Source organism: Styela clava, chromosome 13 (assembly GCF_964204865.1).
Source record: "Styela clava chromosome 13, kaStyClav1.hap1.2, whole genome shotgun sequence".
Classification (NCBI taxonomy): Eukaryota; Metazoa; Chordata; class Ascidiacea; order Stolidobranchia; family Styelidae; genus Styela; species Styela clava.
Window position 1 is genome coordinate 4758293 of NC_135262.1, and position 11087 is coordinate 4769379.

The 11087-nt window shown below is 33.7% G+C and overlaps 4 protein-coding genes across 4 annotated transcripts; all 4 read right to left on the reverse strand.

Moving 5' to 3' along the window:
• Nucleotides 1-1815: 1815 nt before the first annotated feature.
• On the reverse strand, nt 1816-4160 carry LOC144431237 (kelch-like protein 38). The gene has a single exon (XM_078119084.1). The coding sequence runs from the start codon at nt 4158-4160 to the stop codon at nt 2868-2870; it is 1293 nt and encodes a 430-aa protein (XP_077975210.1). The 3' UTR covers nt 1816-2867.
• A 75-nt stretch (nt 4161-4235) lies between these two features.
• LOC144431239 (kelch-like protein 12) lies at nt 4236-5976 on the reverse strand. Its single transcript, XM_078119085.1, has one exon. It carries the CDS (start codon nt 4575-4577, stop codon nt 4236-4238), a length of 342 nt encoding a protein of 113 aa, XP_077975211.1. The 5' UTR covers nt 4578-5976.
• A 1582-nt stretch (nt 5977-7558) lies between these two features.
• LOC144431364 (ectoderm-neural cortex protein 1-like) lies at nt 7559-8374 on the reverse strand. Its single transcript, XM_078119400.1, has one exon. The coding sequence runs from the start codon at nt 8372-8374 to the stop codon at nt 7559-7561; it is 816 nt and encodes a 271-aa protein (XP_077975526.1).
• Nucleotides 8375-8528: 154 nt separating this feature from the next.
• On the reverse strand, nt 8529-9155 carry LOC120333149 (kelch-like protein 12). The gene has a single exon (XM_078119402.1). The coding sequence runs from the start codon at nt 9153-9155 to the stop codon at nt 8529-8531; it is 627 nt and encodes a 208-aa protein (XP_077975528.1).
• Nucleotides 9156-11087: the final 1932 nt, after the last annotated feature.

Sequence of the window (11087 nt, forward strand, 5' to 3'; positions counted from 1 at the left end):
CACACATTTTAAGTCCGCAGATCGCCGTTGTATGTTTCAGTAATAATACTTTTATTATTTTATAAATATGAAAATAGGAATCAAAAACTATTTATAATCGGGTAGTTTACCACACATTGTAAGTCCACAGATCGCCGTTGTATTTTGTAAATACGAAAATAGGAATCAAAAATTAATATTAATCGCGAGTTTGCCACACAATTTATGTCCACAGATTGCCGTGATATTGTGCCGAATATAATTAGTTTTGATTCTTATTTTCGTACTCACGAAAAAATTGTCACAAGTCGGAAAAAGAATTTATATTTTATCCCGCTCTTGGGAACTAATTTGTATAATGGTTGCCATTGGTTTGTATTTAAAAGTATGGACTTTTTACAAGGATGATTTTGTGCTGCGCAAAATATTCGAATCCATGACCGATACCACTACTTAAAATGCCTTACCGTGTTAATTTAATTCTATTATCATAACTCAAATGTTGGTAAATCGGGCAGTTTACCACACATTTGAAGGCCACAGATCGCCGTTGCATTTTAGAATTATTAGTTTTATTATTTTGTAAACACGAATCCGAAATTAATTACAATTGGGCAGTTTACCACGTATTTCATGTCCACAAATGCCAGTTGTATTTGGCATTAATACTTTCATTATTTTATCAATATGAAAATAGGAATCAATATATATAATAATTTCCGTCAGTTTACTACACATTTTATGTCCACAGATAGTCGATACAACCATGAGTTACGTTGAACAGAATTAAATTAATACGGCATGACATTTTAAATGCTGGTACCAGTCATGGATTGGATTATTTTGCGCAACAAAAAATCATCCTGGAAAGGATGAATACTTTTAACTATCGTTATCAGAATTATTTGCCTAAAATTATTTTCTAATAAATCGACTTGTTTTTCCAACTTGTGACAATTTATTCGATATCGTAACAATTACGGCTATAATTACCGTATTTCCCGGCTAATAAGTCCACATGGCAAATAGGACGATGTCTATTTTTAGCACTCAAAAAAAGGGTTTTTCCATATAGGCCTCCAATAAGACGGGTAGAAAAATTCGCTAATAATTTTATATGTTTAGAACCAGATCATGTTAGTTTGGTAGAATCATACTCACAGAATTAACTATTTTTAACAATTGAGCGGTGGATTTAAGTTGTAAAGCGGCAATCATTTTGGACAACCTATTAACCCGAATGTTGAAATAATTTTGGAATGTGATAAGTACTACACTGTACGTCCACGGGTTATTTCACAGCTGTGTTTTCCTGTCCCTGTCGTGTTTTGCTGAATCGGCAAAACGAAAGGGTCACAAATCACTTTATCTTGGTGGCCGTGTTTCTCTTCAAAGTAACGATAACCAGCCTGCAATCAAATATCATGATTGGCAGACCCTAAGACCCAAATATAAGGTTACACAAATCATGCTTGAGAAGACTCATGCGAATAATAAGCAGGCCACATAGAAATAAAAGAAACATACTTTCTCAATTTTTCGACGTAATGGAAATGAATTTGTAAATTAAAAGCCTCGTACACGAATGTCGGCAATGTCCACCCACGCAAACGTGCAAATGTGTCGCAACACTATGCGACGTACGGTCGCACAGAATATAAACAATCAAAGTGCCGATTTAAAAAGTCGTTTAAAGATTCCCGTAAAACGAAGCACCACGTTTACGGCGAAAAGTGGCTACTATTCGGAATTATTCGAAAATCAGCCGAAAAGGTATTCGAATACCTTGATATTCGAATACATTCGAATATTCGATTCGTTTTGGACAACCCTGCTACTAAGGTAAGTAGATAGTTATTACTCATTGGGTTCTTGGCTGGAGCCTTGTTCTAAGCTAAGATATGAAAGCACCTCATGAAAAAGGCAGACTGCAACTCACGGAAAAAAATCAAATGTACATATAATGTACATATAATTATTGTTGCTATATTTATATAGAAATAAAATATTAAACACTACGTCAGTAAAAATATATTATAAAGTAAATTAATATTGATGAATTTTGAATGAAATCGGTTTTGTAGTTGCTTCATATAAGCATCGCACCATATATACAAATTTTAAGTACACAAAGCCCATATTCCCAATTCAAGATATGAATGCTTTAGCAAGCTCTGCCGATTGTTAACTGATAATAAATTTTTGAGCAAAGGGTAATAAGATTTAAGCACGTGCTATGAAAGGGTTTTCAATAACAATCTGTTTGTATAATTTCCTCTTCTAGCTGTTTCTCTGATATTTTGTTCCCCTGACAATCTGTATAAAGTTGTTTTATCAATGTCATCAATTATTTATCAACTGATTTAAATAATTATACAATATGATAACATCACTTGCTGCACACAATGAAACACAGCCAGTAAAACAGCACACAATAAAAATGTATGTTTCATATAATTACAGTGAGAGGAAATTGAAATGAGAACAAACTAAAATATGAATAAACTTGATTAAATTACAAAAGCAAGTCCAACTGATTAAATGGAGAAATAATGGGAACTTCAAGCAGAAACTAATGTATATAAGCATATATGGTAGATAGTAAATAATATATGCATGCCTGTTGAAACATTGAAATACGGTACCTTTTTCATACAAAACATCTACAGTCATACACAATTCATTAGAATTGTGGCGCTCCAGAAGTACCAATATGGAGGTAACTAATTTTGTTCGCCTATTCTACATCAAATCGTGTTAAGGGACTGAAACCTATGAGCCGGGGATATATTCACTTAGCTAACACAGACAGTATCTGAACTCGTAATAGAAATAAAATGAGGAAAATTGGAATAAAATTATGACCTAACCCTAACCTGATACACAAACTACAGGAGTACCGGAATTCTTATTGCAATCGAGGCAGTGGACATAATCTCCATATCGGCCAAATCAGTCACTTTCTGCCACTGGCTTTTATCAAGATCGTACTTTTCAATAGAATAAGCGCCAGATGCATTTCCAACAGCAAACAAGTTGTTGTTAACAACACAAAGACTGAAAACAAATCTTGGAATTGTCATTGAAGTAAGATTTGTCCAAGTATTTTCATCTGGATTGAAGAATTCAGTACTAGATAGAACGGACCCATTCCACCCACCAGCAATATAGATTCGATCATCATATACAGCTGCAGCAGAAACTCGTCTGCCAACATTCATTGGTTTCACAGATGACCAAGATCCTACAGATGGAGAATATTTATCAACTTCTGCATCCCTGTTACGACCTCCAATAACATAAATCTCATCTCTAAATGTAACTAATGTACATTCAAAGGGTTCGATACTAGAACACTCAACATTCTCCCACTTGTTTTCATTGTTCTCGTATCGTTCCATTGTGTTCTCCCCACAAACATAAATGAAGTTGTTATGAACTGCAGCTCTAATATATTGTCCATGATCATTCATCATACTCTCCAGCTCAGTCCAACTCGATTCGGCTTCCCATACATTGACACCATAAACCTTTCTGTTTAGCAGGAGAACAAAAACAAATTTCTTCAAATAAACTGCAGTGTATTTGCCATCTAGCATGTTCTCATTGAGTTGTTTCAACTTATTGAATGTTTTGTCTATTGGGCAATACACTTGCAAAGCTTTGGATTTCTTATCAAAAAGCAAAACACCTCCATTATGAATAGGGGAAGACAAAGTAACAGTTACTTTTTCATCCTTTTCGGGTGATTTATTTGCCAAGTACAGTATTTTCATGAAATCTGCAAAACTTGAGCAAAACGAATCATTTCTGACTAAATATGACCCATAACTGGTAGAAATTTTGCCCATGTTAAGCTTCTTCACCATTTCTATAAAATACTCAGTTCGAGACTCAGTATCAGCTTTGATCCACTGTAAGAGAACCGTCAGTTTAGAATCTTCTGAATATGATGACCACCTACAAGTGATCAAAAACACGACATAATCTTTATCAAGTTCGTTGAATTCTGCTTCTTTTGTTATAGATCCAAGATGGATAATAGCAAATTCATCACATGATTCTTCTAAACCTTTCAAATTGAACTTTATTGCGAGTTGCCGAATGATGAAGAACGATTTAGGACCCAAGTTTGCTTTGAGAAATTCGGCGATTTTTTCACAAAATCTTGACAATTGCATGATATTTGCAACATGGAGTAGTTGTTCACATTTCTCCAAAGTAATTGAAGCATTTCCAGTGTAAATGTAATCAAATCAAACATTCACAGAATCGACATCGACTTCCTTCATATCAACAATTCCTGTGTTGCTTTCCAAATTATCATGAAACAACATCGCATCAAAATAATCAGAACCAGCTGACATTACATTCTTGTGAACTGGAAATTCTTTTTTTCCAACTTTGATTGTAAAATCAGAAAGTCGCTTTTCTTTCCTCATATCATCAAGCTTTTGCATCATCAAATTATTGTGTTCATTATCTTGAATGCCAAAATCAGCAGCCATGTTGAATTTATTACAATAAGCAAGTGTGATAAATATGATCTTTTTTCTGAAAATGAAATTTAACATTGCTGAAATATTTTTGCTTCTCATATTCACTAAATATAATATTTTTGTGTTTCGTACAAAATTAAAGAATATAATAAATGAGTGTTTCGATAATAATTTTTCAAGATCAATTCGGAAACTATGAACAAATCACAACTAATTATCACAGATATAGCTTAGTATATACAAAAAAAAAAAGTCAACTCCATTTTGTACCATTAACATTTCTATCATCAGGATAAAAAAAAAATAGTTTATTATTAAATATATAAAAAAATATGATATCGATCAATGAATTTGCTTTAAAAAAATTGATCCATATGTTTGTTACAACAAGAGTTGAGTTGAGTGTACATAGGAATGGTAAACCATAACCAGACAGTAACATGAACCAACCTAAGACAGTGAGAAGTCCAGCAACCCTCTCATACAGTGGTTCCCAACCCTTTTCGGGGGATCGCAGAACAAAATTATTTTATGTGCGACTTTTTTTTCTATAAAATCCTAATCAGTGGTGGAAAAAATAAATTTGTTTATAGACGGAAAAATTAAAAACGAGAAACAATGGAAACTAATTTTTAAGTCCTTGGGTTGACTAATCCCAAACTAAAGTCTCCCTCTTCAGAACACTTTTATCAACAAAACCAATTGATTCTCAACCTCTTTTTATTGTCTTCCCCCTTTACATATTTACAGATTTATTCCTCCCTCCCTCTCCATGAATACTATATTATTTATTGAATTTCTTATTGACTGCTCCCCAATGTAATAATGCGCAAGCTGCATTCTCATTTTTTTACAGTTTTTGATCATCACAAAAAATGAATTAATATTTGTGCTACACAAAGCGAAGTACATATATATAAAAATAGTAAAATTCCTATCTTGAGCAGAATTCTTCCCCGGTTGGGAAGCATTGCAATGGATGTATAATTTTACCCCTTGTGCGTTTGAATATTATTTGACAAGAAACTTTGTGGTCATGGCAGTAAATTTTTGTAGAAGTGGCAGCTTCAAATTTTCATCTAATACGTTTTTAATTTTTTTGATGGCATGTACATTTCGCAACTGTAAGGGCCCTCGTTTTCATTCCCTAATATCAATTCAATTGTTGGAAATTTAAAATCTACAGAAGGCAAACTCTCTATGGAATGAGTAACATAAAAGTACGAGTTATGCATTTTCCAGGACTGCCCAGGCCGATTTTGACTCCTGGTATTTTCCGGTCGAAAGCCAATCCAACCCCATTAAGTCGGTTTGAAAAGTTAAGTCTTGTAAATCGGCCTAATAAATAAAAATACGATACTCAGCAAATAGTATTGAGTGCTCTCAAAGACAGTTATAAAAAAATTTAATTTTAGGGATAACATGGTAATTTAAAATAATTGATAGTATTTGAATTGATTCAAGATACATATTTTACAGAAACGCACCAAATCTTAATATCCTTTCTTCTGAAGGACCTTATTATTATCCGGGCAAAAAAAGTTGGGAAACCACTGCTCTAATACATAAAAAATATAACTAGGACTTTAAAATTATTCTTTAATTTTTACCAGTACAAAATTTTTCAAAAAAACATGCTGAAGAAATTGAAGTGTTAAGCATATAATGGATTCAATTAACTACAGCTGCAATGCACTTGCTATATAAAAAGAACAGAAACTCAGAACATATGGATTCATACATCTTAGATGTGAATATTTGGATTTTCAATAAAAACAGGTTGAAAGAACTGTCTGGAATTGGTAACAGATTATTAAAAGAATGAAACATTTAAAAACCTTATGAAACTAAATGAGTAAGCTTAAATTGACAGTTTCGACACTGGGATAAATTATCAAGGATAGTATTATTAATTTTAAACATGGATTGAAAACTGCCATGATAGAATATACAAATAGGAATTCATCGTTATAATAATCCATTGATATCACTGCGTCAAAAAAAAATATAGCAATATGATATATGAATAGGAATCACTGGAACGGTAGTGATACAAAACATATAATGGGTGATTATTGGGTTATTATCTTGAGGGTTGTTATCTGATTTTGGCGCTTCAGAAGTATGTGTACCAGTATGGAAGTAATTAGTAATAAAGTCATTTTTTGCGCCTAATTTACATCAAGTTGTGTAAAGGGACTGAAACCTATGAGCAGGGGGTATATTCACTTGGCTAATACAGACAGTCTCGGAACTCATAATAGAACTAAAATAAGGGAAATCGGAATAAAATTATGGCCTAACCCTGACCTGGTACACACACTATTTTTATATCAACTGGCCAGCTGAATGTACTGGTACATTATAATGTTTTAAAAAATGACAAATATATATTTATGCAAATACATCAACAATGGTAATTACCTCTGTTGAACACTAAAAGTATGCAAGTCGTTGTTAACGATACAATAGTCAATTTCATCTCTCGTATTGTCATAAAAGTCACCTTTGACTGGGATTTACTTCACGATTAGAACTTTTACTAAGATTATTTGTGCACCCAGCAAGGAAGGAGTGGAGTTACTGCAAATTATGGTTTACTCCCAGTCATCAGCAGTTTGAAATGTGATGACAATGTTTGAATAATTTTAACAGGAATAATTCAAGATTTGGAGGCCAATTAGTTATGGTAATGTGCCAATAGCAATCTTTATCGAGCAAAGATCATTGCAAAAAATTATGATATGAATGATCAAAATTGAACAAATATTTTCCATAAAATACAACAAAATTCTACAGAAAATAACTCCAAACTAGGCTAAATCAGTTTATCAAATATAGCTGTTGAGATTTCACAAATATCAAGTAATATTATCATGCTATGTCAAAGGCCAACGATATTTAACAATATTTGCTTCAATTTGCGTTGTAATTATTTTTTCACAATAGGTAAAATGGAACAATTATGCTCTAGGACTTCATTTATATCTAGAGTTTTATTAACGTGCAGGTGCAACATATTATAACAACTCTTAGTGAAGGTCGAAGATAAATAAAAGTATTTCCCAACTGTGTGTACATTAGACTGGCATTGTGATAGCTACAGTAGCCGTAGACATGATAATTATATCAGGAAAATCAATTTCATCCCACAAGTTCAAATCAAAATTATACTTTTCAGCAGAATGTGGTGTTCCTCTATCCCCTACTGCATATAATTCATTACCAACAACAGACAGCCTGAATTCGTCTCGCGGTATTGTCATACACGCTAAATTAGTCCAGGTATCACTGTGTGGGCTGAAATATTCCAAACTAGACAATGCATCGCCCAAGTAACCTCCAGCCACGAATATTTGTTCTCTGAAGACAATAGCAGCAGGTGTCTGTCGAGCTGTATTCATTGAACTGACCTTCGACCAAGAATTATCAAGAGGTGAATATTTTTTAACGTCTTTCATTATTTTTTGTTTGTTATCAAGACCTGCAATAACATAGATAAAGCGGTCTAACTCAACTACAGCACAATCCCGAATTATCTCATTATCACATTGCACTTGTTTCCAGCTATTTTCAAGATGATTGAAATGCTCCATCACATTATTTCCAACGACAAAAATCGAATTTTTATATACTGTAGCAGATAACCTTTTACCATGATCCGAATTTGTTTCTTTCATCTCAATCCAAGTGGAGTGTTCTTCATGTACATTGATGCGATATACTTTCTTATTTCCAAACAAAACATATAAATATTCTTTTAAAACAACTGCAGTATATGACCCTGTAATCATCTGATCATTTAGTGGTCTCAACTTGGTCATTTGATTTTGATTCGGTTCAAAAACTTGAAGAAAATTTGTCGATTTGTCGAAAATAATTAATGCATTTGTCATTGTTTAATATTCAGCAACTTGTACAGGTGACTCTTTCACTCCAAAGGTATCAGCCATTGATAGCAAGAAAGTATTCATGCAATATGCAGATTCTTTACAAATTTGATTGTGCTTAGCTAAATAGTGTATGTATTTGGGAGTAACCTTACTAATATTAACACAATGCAACGATTTTCAACATCAGTTTCTGCAGAAGAACAGCAAGTTTTGCATCTTCCGAATATTCAACATTATTTGTTCCCACAAGTAATGAAACAAACTTCACATCAAGGCTTTTGAATTCTTCTTCATTTGCAATTGCACCAAGACTTTGAAATGCAAAATTATCACAGATTTGCTCTAGGCTTTGAATATTGAACTTCAATGCTATTTCTCGGATTCTGAAAAACATCTTGGGATCCAATTTAGTTTCGAGAAACTCAGCTATCTTAGCACAAAGTACTGACAACTGCATCAAAGTTGCAACATGGAGTAGTTGTTCACTTTTTTCCAAAGCAATTGAAGCTTTTCCAGTGTAAATGTAATCAATGCAAACCTTTACCGATTCCACATTCACATCCTTCATTTCAACAACTCCATTACTACTTTCCAATGTATCGTGTGAAAACATGGCAACAAAATAATCCGACGCTGCCATCATAATTTTTTTGTCAACGTGAAACTCCTCTTCTCCCACTTTTATGATAAAATCACATGACTGTTTTTCCTTCCTCATTAAATCAAGTCTTTCCATCATTGTGGCATTATGTTCATTAATATCAATGCCCAAATCGCATTCCATTTTTATTGCTTATAATAATTTTTAAAAATACTGATAAAATATGTTTATTTTACACAATGGATCAGGGCGACTGGGAATAGATATTGTCAAATTACCGATGACACTAAATGAAGTAAAGTGCATTTATTTATATTCCAAATGATCACTTTTACTTTACACTGATAAAAGAAGGTACTGAGATTATTATCAAAAGTCAAATTCAGTCGAACGATTTTTATAAAATTGTTGGTCAGACTATTTAATGTGCCATAATCAGTTATTGCAGGAGATTTTCAATTCATTTGAATAACTACATCTGAACAAGCTGAAATTCCCGAGCTTAACTGAGAAGTAGGTGCATAATCTCATTTTCCTTTGAAAAATGGTACTCCCGTAGTATGTGTACCAGGTTAGGCCATAATTTTATTCCGATTTTCCTTATTTCAGTTCTATTACAAGTTCAGGGACAGACCGTATGTGTTAGCCAAGTGAATATCCCCCTTGCCCATAGGTTTAAGTCCCTTCACATAACTTGATGTAAAATAGGCAAATAAAATTAGTTACTTTCATATTGGTACACATACACATACAAAATACACAGCCCTATATCAACCAATATCTTTTCTTATTTCAACAACTAATATATAACATCAAGTCCATGCTTCCGAAAACAAATAACAGGCTAACTAATCCCATACCCGTCATGGACTGGTAACCGGACGAGAAACTGTGATTCGCCATATGGTTAAGTCGTCTCATCTTTCCTTCAGGATAAATATGTAAATCCTATCTGATACCTATAACATTACGGCACACTATACAGATCGAGAGACATGTTCTCGTTTTAGAGAATCCCATTTAGCCGATGAACAAACACCCCTCTTTTGGGGGACGTCTGGCCCTCTGGACATTGTTGTCTCTCAATATCTGTGAAAAACAGAAATTGAAGTTGCGCAAAAAACTACAAAGAAGAGCAATCTAAAAATATCATCATTGAACTCCTTGAAAAAAAAAATTACAGAAAAAATAAATTTCTACAGAGGCATTCGAGAGTTTTTGGCAAAAAATTGTAATTTTGTTCACGTGACGGCCGCGATTAGCATGGTGCGATATGACGCATCTGCCGTCGTCCTCCCCTCATTTGTGAGACACATGCAGTGTTTGTTTTATTGAATCAAATGATGGGACATTCTTGGAATTTGGATACTGTGCCCTACTGCATATAATGTGCAAATATGTTTCAAGTTGAAATATTCAATACTGATGCTCCTCTGATTGGACTAAAATAAACCCAGATGTTTAAGCTGAGGTTCATAGTATCTTTTACCGATTACACAATGTCCAAGTATGTGTTTGATCCACATCAATTTATACAAATCAATATTATAAATATTAAACGCCTATACAAATGACTATTGTATTGGCAGTATTGCTTTGTTTTAAATGTAAAATTGTGCGGGTCTCGTATAATTTCGTACCTTAAAGTACTTCTAGTGGGCGTAGCATAACAATTTTTGCATATGTCAATATTAACCCCCAACTAACAGTGTCATCCCAAAAATACGTTACTATGATGTCACAGTGACATACATAATAAGGCAATCACCCGAAATCGAGGAAGATATTTCTCTCATTTTCTCGCTGCAAAGCTATGAGAGAGATCGCTGCCGTTAGCGAGTTCTTTATTGTCGGCGCAGATGCCATTTCGGACAAACGTAGTTATACTTTGACAAGCTCTATGACGTGATTGTGACGTCATTTTTGGATGGCGTAGTCAGGTGGGGGTTAGGATTGACATTTGCAAAAATCGTTATGCTACGCCACCACAATTACTTGAGGTACAAAACTACGGTGACCGTACATTTGAACCCATGCGTATATCCGCGGGTTCAAGCTATATCCGGAGGCTAAAACTATTGGGTTAGGGTTAGTATGGGTTCAAATACCCGTAAA